At 35.1% G+C, this 20,999-nt stretch overlaps 1 protein-coding gene across 1 annotated transcript in view; it reads right to left on the bottom strand.

The window, feature by feature from the left end:
* LOC118187256 (somatomedin-B and thrombospondin type-1 domain-containing protein-like) overlaps positions 1–20,999 on the bottom strand; it is a 93,098-nt gene that overhangs the window by 4,493 nt on the left and 67,606 nt on the right. Inside the window, exon 3 of the mRNA XM_035357439.2 lies at positions 9,724–9,844. Coding sequence (XP_035213330.2) covers positions 9,724–9,844 — 121 coding nt within the window. The remainder of the gene's footprint in view (positions 1–9,723; positions 9,845–20,999) is intronic.

The following is a 20,999-nucleotide window of genomic DNA, read 5'->3' as shown; positions in this document are numbered from 1 at the left end:
CTTAGTAAATCAAGTGTCCCTCAATTTTTTTGAAAAATGAAAATGCATTAACACATGGAATACTCAGTCTTATCGACACGAGAGAGTTACGTAAATTTTTAACATTTGTATAAAAAAATAAGATTACTCGAAGCTCATTTAATCCATTGAGCCCAGCGCCGAATTTGCGGTCCTTTCCGTTCAGCCGGTGCGAACGCTCAAGCGGTGCAATGTTGCAGATTTCCACGATTTCATGCACTGAGTAAAGCTTATCTGTTGGTGAGCTTTGTCGGCTACTGACATATAAGCCCTACCTATGTGTGACAAAGCTCGTGGTTGCGAATGTTAATACTGGTCCGCCAAACGAAAATTCTAGTGTGCCGGTTCCCAGGGACAGGGGCCCTCCAACGGCCGAGCGGTAAAGTCGCTGAACACTGGGTAGTTCGGTCTGAGGTTCGAATCTCGCGAACGGGCTGGCTGCATTGGCGTTTTCGTGGTTTTCCCCATGTGTAACGTGTATACAAGCCAGTTTCCCTAAGAAAAACCTCCATGAAGGCATCCCTCCCCTTAGGCAGCTAGTCCTCGTGTGCTTTGCCATAATTAAATACACCACACTCCAGGGACAGACGCCGGGCTCAACATCTTAATTGCAAACAAACTATAAATGACCATCGTTATGAATGCTGAAAATTCGAAGAGGGTTTGCGTTGGCAATTTCTCTATAACCTTGGCGCCGCAATAATGAAGAACTAAATAAGTCTTTTCTGTAGCTGCAGTTTTTAAGTTTTTCTTAAGATTTATATATATATTTTCATTTAATATTAAAGGATGTATAATGTAACATTATTTGGTACTATTCCGTTTTGAGGACCGTAAAAAATCTCCTAACTAATGTTGATGCCAGTGCTGCCAAAAATAATTACGGCAACCCTAACGCAAGAAAGGAAGTGTAATACTAAATAACTATCTAAAGATTATTGTTTTAATTCATATGAAAGGTTAATTTCATATAATACATTTTATTATTATAATTTATATAAAAAAGGCTAAACATAACTGAATGGAAGCATAAGAGTAAGTAACTATTTCAGATCATTATTATAATTTATATAAAAAAAGGTCTAATCATAACTGAATGGATTCCTGCATTACTATTTCGCTACCTAGTTATCGCTAAAGCCTAATTTCATCTCGTTGGTTGTTCAAACATAATTTTCTATAATGAATGATGCCTTTTCTTTGAAAAAATTCTATTGCAGTCTTTTCGCCATGGGCAATTCCCAAATTGTTAAATCCATAGGATAGAAAAAAAAAAAAAAGGATTTAAAAATTAAACTAGTATTTCAATGGCGTGTTAAGAAATATAAAACTATCTAAACTTGCGCAATTTGAAATCGGTGCCTACGCTATATTTGGTGTGTTGTTAAATGGCCGCATTTGCTAGATTTGGTGCTTTTACGCATACATTTTCGCTGAAATTTTTTACGGCTCTCAAAACAGAAAAGTACCCATAATTTTTCATAAAAATTTAAAACTTAGGATTTAGATTTACAGAAAAGGTAAGACTAGTTATTAATCTCTCTACTTTCCTGTTATGCACCCGCCACGGATTTTGGCGAGGTTTTGTAATTATAAACAATTTCTAATTATAAGAGTAGTTTACAAACACACATGCAACGATAGTCCAGATGCCACTATCTTTGGTAAGGTTCTTCAAGTAACAATATCCATCAGGAGCGTAGCTAGAAGGGGGACATCTGTCCTTGGGTGCAGCATCCAGCCAAGTTGTTGTTATGATATTTTAGAATTAAATATTTCCTACTCTAAGCAAACATAAGGGGGCGTTGAAAAGCTTAGCTACGACTCTGATATCAATAACGATATATTTGAATAAGCAATGTTGCTATTTTCGTGCATGCTGTTTCCTTTGTATTAGAAGTTCTAAATGTAAATTGCGATATTTTTGAGTTTGAGCTGAATTTTGAAATAAGCACTTGTTGGATTTGCCTACAAACGAAGAAAGTTCCGTGAAATTTTACCAGGAATAAATATTTTCTCACAAAGTTGGGATTTGAGGATGATGATCTATGTTGGAAAAAAATCTTTTTCGAAATGCAACATGAAAAAGGGTAACAGCATTTGAAGCGGTAATTGGTTCGAGAATAGTTATCTGCCATTTACTAGTCAGATATACTATATCCTACTTGAGTAAAGAATTAACAGTGTCGAGAATACCGATTAACTTGTCGAGCGAAATTTTATCGTTTTCAATAACGTTCTCTGTTACTTTCTTCACTATTGGAAGCGCGCATGGGTAAATGCTTTACTGGCTTTACACGGATGTGTAGCGGACGCGCGCATCAAACACGCATGCGTAAGTTTCTGGCTTTGAGGTCCAGATAATGGACGTCTGGATTATAGAGCATTCCAGATAATGGATCTCCGGATTAGAGATTTTGTACTGTATGTGTGTTCATTGTATGAAATAATCAAAATATTGACAACTTTGAAATATATAGTTCCACAGCTTAACATTTTGAAGGGTACCTTCTTTCTGTTTTTCGATATAACTCTGAATATAAAATACAGCCCGCTAGGACAGCGACAAAAACAAAATTTATGTACACCTAAAAAAGTGGTGGTGTATTTAATTATGGCAAAGCACACGAGGGCTATCTGCCTAAGGGGAGGGATGCCTTCGTGGAGAACTTTCTAAGGAAAACTGGCTCGTATACACGTTACACATGGGGAAAACCACGAAAACGCCCATGCAGCCAGCCCATTCGCGGGATTCGGACCAAACTACCAGTGTTCAGCGACCTTACAGCTCGGCTGCTGGTGCGCCGTACACCTAAAAAGGAAATGCATGAAAGCATTTCAATATGAATAAAATCAGTTCATTCTTTCTAAGCAACAATTCATAAATAATTTTTGTGTCTAAACCAGGAAACAAGAACTTTTGGCACATCAGGTTAATACGTATGACGTCATGATTTATACGCAATGTAATATAACATTTTTTTAATATTAATAAAAGAATTACTGCAGCAATAACATATCGTGTCATTTATCCTAACATAAAACAAAAAAACTTGCCAGCGGCAGATATTTATTTAAAATGCTGACATTAAGTGACATCGCATGAAATCGCTTCAGCGACAGAATATGATTTTAATACCGTATACGCTCATGTAATGTTCGCACGTTTTTTTACCAAAATTATGTTATAAAATGCAGGCGCGGACAATACACGGGTCGTTCAAATATTGTGCTTTATCTCGTGAGTAATTTTGGGTGTAAATTTCATTTCAAACAGAAATAAATGAAAGAAAATGGCATAAGTAATAAAAGTATCAAATGAGCTTCGCGATAAATGAAGCGATGAAAAGACATCATATTATCTTCATAGTCACTCGGCACTTTTTGACATATTGTTGTACACCGGGGAAACGAAAATCCATTTCGTTTCATCATTCGCTGCAACCAGCCTTCAGTCGCCTTGAATTATGATGTAGGAATGTCTTCTTCTCGTGCCGCAGCAAGCGCTCTTATTTGAGCAGGCATATCAAGAACATACGCAACTACTTTTTTTTCCCCCTAAGTTCGGAAACTTAATTTTGAAACACGAAACGCACGTCTTGTTTTGTTCGTTGCCACCAGTTGATCACGCTGTTTGCTCCAATTGAGCACACACTTTTTTTGTCCACCTTATATACTCTTGCTGCTGCTCTTTTTCCATTTTCCTGCGCAAATTCCACGATTTTCAGTTTAAAGGCCACTGTATAGCTGCTGTATTTTCACATTTCAAGCACGCTATTTGCTAACTACCACGAATTCCAGATGATACTATGTATGAAATGAGAAAGCTTGAAATATGGAATGCTCCATGGAGGAAGGGAGAAAGTAATTTCATTAACAAAACAGTATTTCATGGAAGCCAGTGTTTAAACCTATTTGAACTGCCTTCATTTATTATCGCCTTTGCCGAGTGTATTGCTGGCGCCGATTATGACTGAATAACAGCTGCACCAAAATGCAAGGAAAGTCTCTGCTTTCCATCCTGGCCCCAACCAAAGATAAAACAAATGCATATTCTTTCTTTAAAGCTGTTTATTGACTAATGTTATTGACTGAAGGGAAAAAGGCGATGTTAAAATATATTTTAATAAGTAAGAAATATTTAGTTTTTGGGCTGCGGAAATTGGGTGGGACACTTTTTTTTTACATGAATTTTATCTAAAATTGGAGTGCGGACATTACACGAGCGTATAGGGTAGTATGTTTAATATTTGTCAGTGCTATTTTTATTTCATATTTTATAAAACTTGCACATTTTTTAACAAACTCTACTATTTGAAAGTGAGCAGGGGCAACGCTTTTCGAAATAAAAAGATTTTTATCTCCAGCGCGCGAGACTGATGCCACTCGGAAAACTAAGTGTGAAAATTTATGTTTTCAGAGTTTTTAATTAATATCTCGGCTGATTAAAGTCGTAAGAAGGTGAGAATGGTCGAAATGGCTTCCCACGAATTTTTGAAATCTGGCTGTATCTCTCTCATAGCTCAACTGCCTACCGTTCCGGAGATGATATTACAAACACACAGGACGCACACAGATTTTAATAGTATAAGATGCATCAGATAATGTTCGGTTTTTCTCATCCTTAGTTTTGTGTCTTTATCATTTTTAGCAGATCTTTCACGTAGTTATTTTTTTCTGCTAACATATTTTGAAAATTACTTGGAACTTGTTTTAAATGTGTTTAAAATATACAAATATATTTTAGACAGGAATTAATTTTTTTAAATAATTGGTTGTTATTTGTGAAAACGCTTAAAACCAACAGCAAAACCGTAAACAGCATTTCCATTTTCAGGATTCTGAAAAGTATTCGTAAACACTTTTAAGTTTCTATTATGAAATTTACTTTTCTGCTGTAGAACAAACTAAAAAAGCTGCAAATTATACCTTGAACTGCTGGCTAAAAATTATGCATTATATTTGTTGGGTTAAAAACAAATTTATAGACTTTAGATTTATTTTAGAATGCATTCTTTATAGTTAACAGTGAATTAGCATTTTTCCTTTTTGTTGGGGAGGCGGCAAGTCAAGTTTAAACAAGTTTTAAAAGAAAAGTTTAGTAAGAAAAAAATTTAACTAGAAACGTTTTTTAAAACAAAAAGTAATAAACTTTCTCACAATAAGAGATATATAATTTTTCAAAACGTTAGTTTCGGTTCAGTAACTATCATTATTTAATCTTTAGAAGTGCCATTTTATTTAGATAAATGAGTTGAAATTCTTAAATTAACTTCCAGATATTACACTTTATGCTTTAAATATGCACTACTCCCAACTTTTTAAAGTTCTGTGATTTAACATGCGTTACACTCTTTAAAATTTTCTTGAAAAATGGAATATCTAGCTTTTCTTTCAGCACAATAAAAATGTGGTCTATTTTCTGTCGTAGTCTGGGGTTCACCACTGGCTAAACAGTAACAAGGCTTAACATTGATAGTTCAAATCCCAATAAGAAGGCTGGCTGACAGTCTTTTTTTTTGTTTTTTTTGTTTTGTTTCCATGTGCAATATGAATACAAGCAAAATTTCCTTAAAATGTCATCTATGAAGACGTTCTTCTACACAAGCAGCCTCTTGTGTTTTTACATAATTAAAATGATCCAATCTAACTGATGTGGCCTGAGACTTTGCTGGACTATGTTTTGAAGTTAATACATGCTTGGGACTTTTCTGTTGGTTTCATCCTATAAAACTATGTTCCATGAAACAAAAAAGCTCTCATTCAACAAAATCATACTGATGCCAACAATTTTTTCAAAATCAAACAGGTAATTTTTCAGAACATTAGTATTGAATTTGCTTAATTCTTAGATGTGCCACTTGCTTTAAATGTTTTGCCAAAATATTTAACTAGCATTCAAGTATGTAGTACGCTATTTACCACTTTTTAAAGCTTTGTGATTCACATTTATTACAGCTTAGGCTTTAAAATGTGTTTGAAAAGTAAAATTTGCTGCCGTCATGGCGTAGCAAAAATGTGACTTAATTTCTCTGTACTTTATTTTGGAATAAAGGCAGACCTGAAGCTACTGTTCGTTTCACGTTGTAAAACTTCAATTCTAAACTTTTAATGTTTAATTCTCTTCATAAAATTAAAAGTGTGGTATTCCCGTTAATAAGCAAACAAAATGTGCGACAGATAAATATGCGAAGATTCAAGTTTTCAAACCTCGAATCTGAGATTTGTGGAATCCGAGGATTCAAATCCGCCGTTCATAGGATTAAGGAATTAATATCTCATTCATTACGATCCGCATGGATTATCGGCTTTCAGGTTTGTCCACTGCAGAAAAATGACCATTATTACTGTAGATACTTCACCCCTGAACGGAATAAAAATATTTAAAAATGATTTAACTTTGGACTTTCCGAAATGGCTGTTCGCTCTCTTCACTTAAGCAGCGTACGTGCATAGAAGTCAGTGTTCCAAGTCGTACGACTCGGCCTTTTCAGGGCCACTTACAAGTTCTGTTTTAAAATTATACTTTTTATGGCATGGTCAAACTGCGACATAATTTATTTATTTTTTTCCCAGTGGCGGACACTTGCCTGTAACGGAATTGGCCACTACTAAGGCCAGAAGTAGTGGCCATTTTATTGTGGAGGCACCTAATAGGCGGCACCGTTTACCTCCTAAGAAAGGACAGACAGACATCAATGACTTCTCCAAGATTGGAACTCAAGCTCTCCGGTATCGCAGTCAGGCTCCCCTAACGACTATACCGCCTGGGCGGCTTTAACATAATTTATTATCACTAATCATTTTACTTCAAATTTAGTTGAATGTAAGATTTAAAGTACAGAAGTATTGAGAAGTTCAACTTATTGTTAACACTCACAGACAGCCTCTCTCAGGCTTGGGGCCCCACAAATCTGAGGGTGTTGCAGGGCCACCAAATTCGCTCCTGATCCGACTGTTGTCTGTGATTGTACCCATATTTGAAAATTTATAGCTCTTATTTAGGAGGATACTTTATGGAAAACTACACTGGTGTGCAAAAATTAAGGGCGAAGTCGAAAAATTAGCATATCAGCTGAAGAAAGAGGCAGAGCGGACAGAAAGACCAATCAGGAGATTAAGTAAGGTGATGTACGGTAGCACATGCGCAGATATGCAGGTAGACGTAATGGGGGAGTGTCTGAGTAGTATAAAGCATGTTGTCGGTGTAAGATCAGTATTTCTGGCAAAGAGATTGCACGCCGTATAGCAGTTAAAATCATACCGAGTTGCTGCCTCAGCGAGACATGGCGAATAATCAATCAGTTAGACGACATCTGGATGCTTTTACCCGAGGTCGAATCATTGGGAAGTTGGAGGAAGTCCGCAGTGTGACAAGTGTGGCTGCAGAGTTCGGAATTGCTCACAGCATCGTTTCACGACTTTGGAGACAATTTCAAACTACAGGAACAGCTATCCGGGGGTTTAGTAGTGGTCGTCCACGAGGAACCACACCCACAGATGACCGGTATATTGCCTTACAGGCCAGAAGAAACAGGCGGCAGACAGCGGGAGAAATCGCTAGACACACGACACAGGCGACTGGACGATCGATATCGCGTTTTAACGTGGCCAGAAGACTGCACGGTGGTGGTCTGTTTGCACGACGCCCTGTGCGGTGTGTATCTCTAACGCCTACCCATCGGAGAAGGCGTTCTCTGTGGTGCCGGGAACACCGAAATTGGAGAGACAATGAATGCGGACGAGTACTCTTTACAGATGAGAGCAGATTCAGTCTGGGTAGCGATTCTCATCGCATACTCATCTGGAGAGAGCGGGGAAGCCGCAATCATCCCTCGAACATCATTGAAAGGGACAGGTATGGAGGTGGCGGTGTTCTCGTTTGGGGAGGCATCATGCTTGGTAGTCGTACAGACCTTCACATCTTCGACGCAGGTTCAGTCAACGGGACCCGTTATTGTAACGAGATTCTTCTTCCATATGTGCGTCTTTTTAGAGGCGCTATGGGTCCTCAGTTCCTTTTCATGGACGACAATGCACCATGTCATCGCACAGTAGCTGCCGAACAGCTCTTAGAGAATGAGGATATTGAACGTATGGATTGGCCGGCAAGATCTCCGGATCTCAATCCCATCGAGCATGTATGGGATTTTCTAGGCAGATGCTCGGCAGCTCGTATCTTACCACCAGTAACGATTCCGGAGCTTCGATTGGCGCTGCAAGACGAATGGGCAGCAATGCCTCAACAACTCATCGACACCCTCATTCTCAGCATGGGCAGACGCTGTGAAACCTGCGTAGTCAGGGGAGATCATATCCCCTATTAAAGACCGGATGTTTCTTGCTGGACACCCATCACAGGGATGTTTCGGCCTTCAGTCGCATTGCGCTCCATGCTACTTTTTCAATAAAGCTTCTTTTTATCCCTCTGATTTCTCTTTTAGTAAGTGTTGCTTACATTACTCATGTCCTTACGTATTGGGGATCTTACGGTATTAAATGTGTTGATATGGAAAGCTTTTGTACAAAGTTATTTTGAAAAAAACCGTCTCGTCCTTAATTTTTGCACACCAGTGTATATTCGCAAATTCAACGGTTTAATGTGCAGGTAGTTCTAGATAAGAAAAATTTTATTGCCTGAAGTACGGGTTATTAAATCTGAAATGTATATCTCTAATGATATCATCTTTTTTTTTCAGTATCTAGACAGACAGCCAAAATTATTAGCGGCTATACGAAATTCTATATGTGACTTATCCTACATCTAACATGCATGAGACAGTTAATGATAGCTATTAAAAGTATAGCAGCGTAGAATGTCTGCTGTTATTAAGTATCTTTGGGCTAAAGTCTAATGAGTAGCTCAAAACAGCCTTCTTATTATAACTTGAGATTCATGTAATGTAAACAAAATGAAGAATTAAATGTTGTGCATAAAAATGATGGGCTATTAAAATATGCGTTAGCATTTTCATCAGGAGAATAATTATTAAACTATGTTTCTGAAGGTTAGATCTAAATATTATTTCTGGTGCTTAACTTGATGTAACGAAAATTTTTTCGTTCTAAGATACTCAGTCTTAGTCTAAGCGGAGTACTAAATACCTACTATTATTCGTGCTATTTTTCAAGTATTTTTTCGAGCTATTATTCAACAACGTGTTTTGTCGCAATCTGTGCATTTTGATAAGCTGTATAAAAGGAAATCTATTTTAATGTCTGGTTTGGGGGTGTGAGAATAATCTCCATTCGGTCTTATCCTCTCTGAGAGTGAAGTACAATAATTTAAAATTTTCCCTTTGTGTTGTTGAGATTCTTGTCTATCATAATACAGAACAGAATGATCTTACAAACAAAATATTTGGGGGTATATCAGCTCATTATTAGATCAACATACTCTGATCATTTACTCTGTATTATTTTCATGTTATTTCATACAGAAAAATACAATATTACATATAACTGCAGTAAATTCAATATCTGTGTACAAAATTCGTGATAATAATAAATTCATAAGTAAATTTGCTTAAAATGGTCGCCAAGTTTCGCAATTTTTAGCGATTTCTCGCCAAATTTGGTGACAAAAGATTTGTCGCCAAAACTGTTGCCGGCTTAGCGATATCTCGCCAAATCACATAAAACTGCATGAAAATCATTATCTACGTATAAAATTAGTTACAAAAATTAATTCATATGTAAACTTACTCTTTGTTTCCTTCTTTAGCTGGATTTCTGGGATACTTGAGTCTCAAATTTTTTCTGATGTCTGAGCTTGCATTAACAGTACGTACATGAGAAAACTTGCCAGGTAAAAGCAATGCCATTTCTATAAGAAAATAAATAAATGAAACATACCTAAATTTATTATAAAAAATTCAAAAGAATATGTAAAATGTTGTTACTACCTATGCAAAATGTAATCTTATTTAGGGAAAATTATGTATTTCGAAAGAATTCAAAAACAAAAACTCAAATGTATTTATTTTAGTATTCTTTGCTTTGTTACAAAGAAGGAAAAGGGGTGAAAATTTTGAATCCCTTTCACTGCATATTGCTTTGAATACGAAGGATAGATTGTTGAGTGTTGTTAACCGCGCTTCATGCAGGTATCATTTTCCTCTCTGCAGTTGGCACTACTAAAAACTATGTCTAAAATGAGGTAGCATAGATTCATACATTCTCCTTTTTCAAACTATATTTGCATTTCTCTTCCGTCATTTTAAAATTTATTTTAACATCTCGAGGAGATTATTTGCGCAATTAAATAGGACATACCGGATCATTATACAATGAACCCTTGACGAACGCAGATTTGCGAAAGCGATTCACGTTATCATATTTTTTCCATTTAATTTCACCAACGCTAGAATTTCATTCATACGCGGTTCAACGCTCATTCATGAACAGTGAATACTTGTTGGCATCAGCTTTAGCCAGAAGTTACCAACTATTTTAAAGAATGTCCATTGGCTGAAAATGAAGGCAAACAAATCGTGCAAAAGCGGTGACCTATTTTCTTAATCTGAATCCATCAATGCGACTAAATCGCAGCTACTTCTTGTTAGAAGGAAGAAAATACTGGTCTCAGTTCAGCCACTTTACCTATTCGGCCAACGTGTCCCGATGGTAAACAAGGCCAAGTATTTAGGTGTTTACTTGAATCGAAGACTCACGTGGAGTACGCATGTCAATTACATTGCAAACAAGACCAGAGGAATTGCTCAACAATTACAAGTACTGCTAGGGCGCAGCTCGCAGTTAGATCTGAGAAGGAAAAGACAGATTTATATTTCCATTTTAAGACCAATTATGTGTTATGCGTCCCCTGTCTGGGCGACTGTTACGAGCTCAGATATCAACAAATTGCAGGTGACTCAAAACACAATCTTACGCACCATGACAGGTGCGCATTTTTACATCCGTAACAAACTACTGCACGATGATTTACAAGTTGAATATATTGACAAATATCTGCAAAAACTTAACAGCAAGTTCTTTGACAAAGGCTTGAATTGCAGTAAAGGAAACTTTAACGCTGTACTGAACTATGTCTGCATTCCTGAGGACTACAATATCAGGGCTTTCACGGCTCACAGAATGAGGGATCACAATTTTGTCACTTAGCCCACTCGTTTTCAAATATGTAAATAACACATTTTTATGCGTACATTACTTCACTTTCATTTATTTATTACATGTTCAACACTGTATCCTATGCACATTTCATGTATTTTCATTTCTTTTGCATCTTCATAGCTGCATACACGTGATTATTACTCTTGTCTCAGGGGTGAGAGTTAAGTTACTTTGATGATTGGACTTTGTCACTATGGCCGATGGGCCTCTTTTCCTTACCCGCTCCGATTTCCCGGCTGGGAACTAGCTGATAGTTGACATTCTGATTTTCCTTACGGGATTAGATCAATATAGCTTATTAAAGCCCAACTGGGCTAATATAAGCATAAGCAATTAGCATTTAAGCATTTAAGCTTAATCTGACTTAATACATTTTTCATAGCAAATTAACTCTGTAGAATTCCATTTTGCTGAGCGTTCACTGTATTACTGACGTAAACCTCGCGTTCGGTAAAGGTTTGTTGCGATACATATTGCTGCGTGCGTACAGGTTCGTAATAAATTGAATGCACACAGAATTGATGATGGCTTGATAAAATTTATTTTACCAAAAGTAACACTTCACAATTCTGGAAACTTCCGCAAACAAAGTCCTACAGCTCTTCACAGTATTACAGAGTGCGCAGTAGTTATACTTCAAACTACTAAGAACGTTAAACACAACGCAGTGCAAAGTGCATCTAAAGAGCGAAGTTAACCCGGAGGTAAGTCAGTACTACGAACTCACGCTGAACTGAAAGCAGATTCTCTCTCCTGTCTTAAACAGTTTTTACCCAGGCCAAAATTCGGGCTTCGAAGTCTTTATATTCGGATAAAAGACTACATGTCTTCAAAATTTGATGGTTATATGTGCCACTATTTTTCTGTAGCACGATGAACTCACATAGTCTCCGAAAATTTTCATTCGATATTAATACAGATACTGATAATATGAAATATATTTAAATTAATTTAAATTCTCAGTGATCATACTGATATTGCAAGAAGATAAAGGAATCGTCGTTATGCAAAGGTTTCTTATCACAATTCTGTCTCTTTCTCTACTAGGAAGATAACTTAATTTATAGTAAAAAATGTTATGTAAAAGAGAGGCTGTTTCTTTACTGCCATTCTTACCAGCAAGCAAGCAAGAATCCATTTTCTTCTGATAAAAGTAATTCTAACACTTACTCGAAATAATCTATATAAACCTTTCGAAGAGCACAGGAAACAGTTCCCGGAAAATATTGGAAGAACTTGAAATAATCCTTGGAATAATATTGACATAATTTCGGTTCAATTTTCGTATTCCTTTCTATTCTTCCCTTTTCTTCTACTCAATATTTTTTTTTTTCTTTTAACAAAAATGACTGAGGATCCTTAAATTCATGCACGCTCCAAATTGCATAAAAGAATGGAATCAAAAAAAAAAAAAAAAAAAAAAAATCTGAAAGGTTTCAGATTTTAAATTATGTCTAAAGGGGCGTTTTTTTTAATGTTTTGTGTGTTTTAATAACCTTTATTTATTAAATATCATGTTCTTTGCACTTAAACCATAAAATTCAGTTCAATAGCAATGTCGCAAAATAATATTAAAATGAGCATATCTTTAAAATTTCCGGTACACAGTTCCGCACGCTGGAGTTATAAAGGTTTCTCCCCCCCCCCCGTAGAGTGTTACCATTACTCGCTTTGAAATCCTTGAGTTTGTTAATCAAAAATTCTTTAAAGTTTTACAAAATATGAAATTGATGATAAAAAAGTAAAATTCGAATCCTCCTACGAATTTGACGAATTTGAATATGCCCATATTCGTAGGAGGATTACGTCATTCAAAATTCGATGGCTCTATGTACTACATGCAGATTTTTCATTATTTAATTTCTTCAAATATAATGCAGGACTCTAACACTGGGTGGCAACAGTTTGAAAAGTGAAACGGACATTTACAGTGATTCAACGCAAAATCGCACAACGTAAGTCCTTCAGGGACAAAGTTCCTTTGAACTGGGAAAAAAAAAAAAAAAAAAAAAAAAAAAAAAACTGAAAGCTTTAAAATTTTATATTACGCCCAAAAGGGCGTTTTTTTTTTATCGTTTTGTGTGTTACCTTTATTTATTAAATATCACGTTCTTCGCACTTAAATGATATAAAGTTCGATTGAAGAGCAATATTACAAAATATTTAAAAAAACAGCATATCTTTAGAATTTCCGATACACAGTCTCGCGCGCTGGAGATAAAAAGTTTTTTTTTTTTTTTTTTCCCCCTTCCCCTTCGTTCAGTGTTGCCATTGCTCGCTTTGAAATCGTTGATTTTGTCAATCAAAAATTCTTTAAAGTTATACGAATTATGAAATAGGTAATAAAACAAATTCAAAATTCATGCTTTCAAGAGCCCATTTTTGGTTGGAGGACAACGGTATTCAAAATTTGATGGCTCTAGGTACCGTTGTTTTATCACAATGCGAGAAACATTTATGCATTCATGCAGATTCTTCACTATTTAGTTTCTTTAAATATAATACACGACTATAATATTTGGTGGATTGTAAAGTGAATCAATGCAGAAAATGAAACGACGCAAAATGCTATTTTGAGACTAATAGCCCTTTGGGTCTAACAGCCCGTTTGGGTAAAAAAAAAATGTTATGAAAAATAATGATTAAAACAATGATTGTAACTTAATAATATTAGTTTAAGGTTGCTAAAGTAATAATGCAATTTAAAAGGGAAAATAACACATGAAATAGTATCAGCGAAATCAATATAATTAAGAGCTGATCAATAAATAAGGGATTAAAAGTATATATTCTTATATCTGGACGTTCTTTTAAAATATTAAAATCAATTTATGATTAAAAATTTGAGTGATAACTACTCATTTCAATAAAGTCTTTAAACTCTAAGAACAAGAAGTATCGGAGCTCGACTTCGTAATAAATAGAAATGAATCGTAATAATTGAGAAATTATTAATCATGCAGCATTTAATTTAGCAGATACTAAAATTTATACAGATTTGAACTACCAACTATATGCCCAACTTTCTTAAAAAAAAAAAAAAAAAAAAAAAGAGGTGCCCAAAACTTGAGCAGTTTGGAGGAGGTGTATTCTATGTAAAATATATATATCGTTTTTTTAATATTAAACCCTGCGCAGGCAGATTTCTTTGTTTGTTTCATTAATTTCTTCGTCAACTTATAAGGTGTTTTCTCTCTCCTTCCAACATGCCTTCCTGGTGTAACGGTAGCATGCTAGGCGCGTATTCGAGAGGTCCAGGTTCGAATCCCGTCGAGGGCATTGCTCATTTTTCGTGTCTCAAAAATAATCTAATGCCTCTACAAACTTTATTTACTTAAGGAAAAAAATGTCTTCGTAGAGAAATTTCTAAGAAAATTTGGCTGCGTTTTACACTACACATGGAAAAATCAAGGAATGCTGCATATATCCAACAAGTTCAGTCCAGAGAAATGCAGTCAACGGACAGTGAACAATTTAATTAAGTAACGTAAGCATGATTATTTTTATAAATTTATCATTAGACAAAAAGTTAAGAGAAGTTCTTTGTTTAAAATATATTTAGTAATAAATGAAATAAATCTGATGACATTCTTGACTTTCAATTAAGAAATGACCCACGTGTAATGCAATATTATAGTTAAATATTATGGTTAGCCTTAAATGAAATTCATGAAATTACGCTGATAATATCTCAGCAAGGAGCTCCTTAGTTCGCAGTGCCATGAGAAGAATATGCAGTTTTTAATAATACAGAAGAAAAGGGATTTCCAACTGTGCAGTTCTTAATTAAATTGAACTTTTGCCTAAAATTTGAATGTAATTATATTAAGAATTCTTTTGCATCCAAATAAGAGAGAATAATTGTCTATGATGAAATGTCACATATTTTTTATACTAGAATCTGCGGTAACTAAATATAAATGAAGTATCACACTTTAAGCTCATAAATTACTTTTGGAAGTATTTGAAACGCAAAAATAGACTATTAAGCCATTTTTATGAATAAAGAAAAAGAAAAACGAAAAGGTTTCGGATTTAGCGGTTGCCCAAAAGGGTTTGTTGAGTTTTTTTTACGCTCTCGCTGACCTCGCAGTCTACCAGTCTGCTGTTATATTCACTCCTACTAACGCTTTTTTTTTTTTTAGCTTATTGAGCTTTTTTCGCACTTATACCGTGTGCAATTATACCATCTTCAATCAATGCGGAAAACAGATGGCATCCCCTTTTACGAAGACAGCGTTCTTGCCCCCCTCGTAGAGACTCCGCAGACGAAAAGGAGACATAACCGCGCGCATGCGCAGATACATTTCAGCTGCACTTCAATTTTCTTACACTTGCGTTGTAAATTTGTAAATATACACTTGCGTTGTTTCTTACACTTGCGTTGTAAATATATAGTAGATGCGAAGAATAAAATATTGGTGTCAAAAAGTGTCGTTTCAGTTTTTTGAACCTGTAAGATATTTATTAAGCAGCAATCAAGAAGAATTCCATTCCTGCACTAAATTGTAACCCTGTCGTTTCCACTACCATAGCCAGACTGAAGAAGAAACACCTGAAAGGAATGAAGATATCCTCTGATGGTCAACGAAATTATAAAAGCTGTTCTCACTGTATTGGGGTTTTCATCCGCAGAGAACCCGTTGGCGCTTCGGGAGAGAACCCGTTGGCGCCGTTGCATTTTTACTCGCCAAGCTCGCGACACATCGACTATGAGCCGAGCCGCAAACGTGATATTTTGTAAACGTGATTTTTAGTGCATGTAAATTCAAGTTAGCAGACAAAACAAGATATTAAGCATATGGTAGTAAAAATTCACAGAGAATAAGCATGTAGATGTAAAAGTAACTAGTTAAACGTGATATACGAAAATAAATTTGTATTAAATTCAAGTTAGCACAGAAAAGAATATATTAAGACAACATATAAGCATTTATAACGGAAATAAAAATTCATTTAAAAATTATAAATTAGTATTAATATACTGAAATTAACCGCTTAAACGTGATATACGAAAAAAAATGTGTCTTAAATTCCAGTTAACACAGAAAACAATATATTCCTTACACCAGCAGTTGTTTGCTAATTTTGATGACCATGGTGATGCATCAAACTATTTTGTCATCTTAGATAATCAATATTCTTTTATTTCAATTTAATCATCTATTTATGCCACACTTGCCATCCTCTGAAAGGTTATTGTTAGAAAAGCATTAACAATATATTATCTTGTTAAAATTTTACGCCATAAAAATTGCTTTATTCTCATAATTTTAGATGACAATAACCAATAATAAAAATAAAAGCATTACTTAATTATTTAAAATGCACATGCACATTTTTGCGGCCTACGAAAACAAATTATTTTAGACTTTGGAAACCTCATGGTTCTTAGAGCTGTTAATAATTAAGAACACAACGTGAACAGCCGTGTTACAAATTAGCATTCACCCCTCCTTTCATCCCGAACCGAGAACCGGCATCTATCTACGAAAATATTTCTATCTATTCGTTGTTAAAAAAATTCAACAAAAAAAAAAAAAATAATAATAATAATAAATAAGAGAAGAATAATATAAATCTGCAAATGCGAACAACGACAGTCTTAATTCAACAAAATAAACGCAAGAGGAATGATTGCAAACTTCGAACAAGCGAATGGGATAAATCCGAAGGGTTACCAAGTTAGAACTATTATCGCCAAAGTTGGCGATGTTTATATTTACCGGGTTCTCTGCGGAAGTGCTTCCCTGTATTGATATCGAACCTTTTCCAAATCGTCTCTTCAATTGTCCTGCTACGTATGTATTTTGGCCCAAGTTCTTCAGTGTTGATATAGCTCCCTCGCACCAACTCCTCTATTCTTCGAAAATTATTGATGTTGCTGCAGCTGTTCTGGATACTTTTGGCCCTATTTAAATCCTCTGCACTGACGCCTTGGACAAGACAACAACTACAACCATGTGCAATTCAACAGCAAAATTACTAAAACTTTAAAAGCAGCATAGCAGTATAAGTTTAGAATTCTCGATGCAGCAGTAAGTGTCGGCATATATTTTTCTGTTTTTACTTCAGTCTTTTCTCAATTCATTATATCGATGTTTAGCTTTCTTACTAAGATGGCTTTACAAATCTTTTTTTCTCTTTTTATTATTAACGTTTTGTGTGCTTGCTTTCTTTATTAAATATCATGTTCTTGGCTTTTACGCCACATAAAATTCGATTCAACAGCAAACTCACGAAATATTTAAAAACAGCGCATCTTTAGAATTTCCGATAGACAGTTGGAGATAAATTTAAAAAAAAAAAAAAAAAAAAAAAAATCCGTACAGTGCTGCCATTGCTCGTTTTCAAATCTCGAGTTTGTTAATCAAAAATTCTTGAAAGTTTTACAAAATATGAAATAGATAATTAAACCAAATTTGCAATTAAAAATTCGGTTTCCAGATGCCCATATTCGGGTGGAGGACTACGTTATTCAAATCTGTATGGCTTCTAGGTACCGATGTTTTTCACAATGCGAGAAACATACATACATTTATGCAGATTCTTTATTATTTAAATTCTTTAAATATAATACAGGGCGATTATATTTGGTGGCAACAATCTGAAAAGTGATACACCGTTTATAGTAATTTAACACATAATGCAATTTTGGAGACTAATATCCCATTCGAGACCAATGCCGATTAATAATTGGACTATATCTTTTCTTAGGAGATAATTTAAAAATGTATACAAGTATCTTTTTTCCCTGCGTTAATATTAAAGAATTATTATAAAATTCAGAACATATTCCTTTTTATTTATTTATTCAAGATTTTTTTGAGATTTTATCAGCATGTCACATAGACAACAAATTAAACATACCAGCAATATAAAAAACTGCATACTGATAAAACAAAAAGGACGAGACCAAATCGAAAAATACAGACACACACAAAAAAAAAAATCTCAGGGGCCTTCAGACACCGACCGCCGCTGAACCATGTAACTAAATAGCATTTTAATTAGCCTTCCGGTGCCTTCTTTTTATAACCCTTCACTTGCCTTGAAGATGATTTGCTGTCCCAGAGGATTGAGAGCAAGGACTGCAGATAAAAGATAGCGCCTATTCAAAGGACAAAAACTCAGTGATATTTCCATCCACAGATATCAATATCTGGAATTTATTAGCAGCAACACGGTCATTGGGATCAAATATTTCAGAATATTATTTACGTCTGACGTCGCGGTGTTGAGAAGGCCATCGTCTGCGACACGCGATTCTATGTATGAAATCAGAGACATGATAATGTTAGAAATTGTTTTTTGTTTAACTAATGGCTTTTAATGTATTGAATTTCAGACACTTTTTGTGAATGCATCAAAACTTATAACTGGCATAAAGAAAATTAAATACGCTGCAATGGAATGTTATGAACAAAATCATCAAATTCATTCACCTTTTAAGTGCTGTTTGGAAATGTATCAAAACGAAAGCATCAAATATCACAGAGCCGTGTATAGGATGTTTTTCAGGGTGTATTTATTCTAAGAAGAATATTTCAAATGAGAAAATGTTTTCAGTGATAAGAATGCCAGTTTTTTAGATAATGAAATAATGTAAAATAAATACTTCAATTAAAAAGAACATAAACTTCTCAACTGCGTTCATTAAATAATTTTTAGGTTCCTTGAGAAATACCAAAAAGAAAAAAAGTTTTGCAAAGCAATTATTTTAGTTATAATCAATTAGCTGATATAGCGGGAGACAATTTTCTTTCTTAAATGCAAAACACAATTTCTTAAGATTTAGGTTTTACGTTTTATTAATATTTAAAAGCAGGTATTTTTGCTTTCACTAAGAAAACGATAGTATATTCTGTCAAAACAGGAAGACCTGCAAAACAAGAGGCATAATATCTGTAAATAAGGTTAGTTTATTTGTATATGGGAAAGCCACTATGTGGATAACAGGACTTTATAAGAAAAACTAGGCTCGTATTCACGTTACACTAGGAAAAAATCGGGAAACCAACCATACAGCCAGCCCGAAGCCAAACCACAGCGAACTAACAGTATTCATCGGTCAGTCCGGCACGCTACCTTTTAAAGTTGGAATTTTCATTAAAAAAAAAAAAAAAAAAAAAAGGTAGGCAGTCTAATTAGGCCTAGAGGAGTACACAAGTAAAATTTTGTGAAGATAGCACTTATCGTGCTAATTTTGTGGGTGTGCCCCAAGTAGCACACTGATTAAATAGAGCTTCAAAAAGAGTGCTGAAACGAGCATTGTTGCCAATGAACTAACCGATGAGATGCGGAGAAACAAAGAATACAGACTCTCAGTTGTCCTAGATTATCGGTGAGCCCGGTCTGGGCACACCTAGGGTTCGCCGTTTGATTTCAGACAAGAATTCAAGGTAAAAATTTAAAACTAATATAGAATAAGGAGATTAGCATACAGCCAAAAAAATAACATAGAAATTTCTTTTCAAACAATTCTTTTTATACCCTAAAAAAAAAATCTGGAAGATTTCTTTGAAAAATGAGGGTCTTAAAAAACTAAAATATATGGACTTGTTTGTGTTGAGATGCCATCTACTATAAAATAAAGAAGGTTCAGAGTAACCTATAGTAACCTATAAATCTTTTTCATTCAATTTTTCTATGCATACAGAAGAAAATTTTTAGGTGTGTCCAGACCGGATACTGATGGGGCTTGCAAAATGTAATATCACGAAAATTTGTTTGTATATTTTTCATATTATCGTTAGTAACTATACTGCAAATATTCGTCATAATTAAATAAAATAAACATAATTAACTAAACAGGGGTATTTAAATATAAATATGTGCATGTTGTTGCTTATGCTTATTTTTCTGACGTAGTCAGCCCAAGGCCGTGAAATTCCTCGTGGCAAAAAATCGCTGGATTACGCCTGCCGTTGGCAATAGCTGTGAGCACCTAACAGGTGACAGTGCAATTTGGCTCAGTTTTGATGGAGAGCACCCCGGAGGGACGGGTCCGACAGTCTCTCTCCTTTCACCAAACCACAGAAAGGACTTTTGCCTCGCCGCATATTTAGACTGCCGCCATGCCGCACCGACACTTTACAAACATCCATGCCTTCTCCGAGATTCGAACCCGGGCCCTTCGGCACGCTAGTCAGCGACTCTATACCTGTATGCATGTATGATAGTCCAGGCAATTTCACAATCGTTTCCTACTAACACATTTATAATTATTCCAGCGTTCAGCAGTGTCCGCCAGCCATTTATGATTACTTTATGATTTGCTTCAACATTTACATACTGAGCTATAATTTTAGCTGATGTAATAAACAGAGGTACAGTTAATTATAAAATTACGTTCACGTGTTTTTTACTTCCTTGTACGAAGTAAAAAGGAAGTATTGTAATCGCGAAAAGTTTCAGGCAGCGTATTTCAACGAAAATATCCATTTTCACTGCTATCGAATGCAATTTAACGATGTTTTTACGTGATATCTGTACGTAAGGACAGAATAAAATACTCTTTTCCTTCAAAAAAATTATAAAACTGCTTTAAAATTAATTCTGAAGAGAATTTTTCGAGGCGTCTGTACGAACGTATGTACGTACGTGCGTACGTACGTACGTATCTCGCATAACTCAAAAACGAGTAGCCTCAGAACGTTGAAATTTTGTATATAGGACTGCTATAACATGTAGATGTGCACCTCGTATTTTGGTTGCAATCGGCAGCACCAAACGTATATAAATATATTTATATATATATCCACTCTATTACCCGGCTCAGTGATCTCCGTTTCTTTACTCTTATATGTTTGTAAATTGTACATTTTTTGCTTTAAAAATAATTG

The sequence above is a fragment of the Stegodyphus dumicola genome, chromosome 3 (assembly GCF_044657685.1).
Source record: "Stegodyphus dumicola isolate Sdum_Otavi_A_Nest chromosome 3, ASM4465768v1".
In the NCBI taxonomy this organism is placed as follows: Eukaryota; Metazoa; Arthropoda; class Arachnida; order Araneae; family Eresidae; genus Stegodyphus; species Stegodyphus dumicola.
The sequence above is the reverse complement of the archived record's forward strand: the minus strand, read 5'-3'. Positions and strand labels throughout refer to the sequence as shown.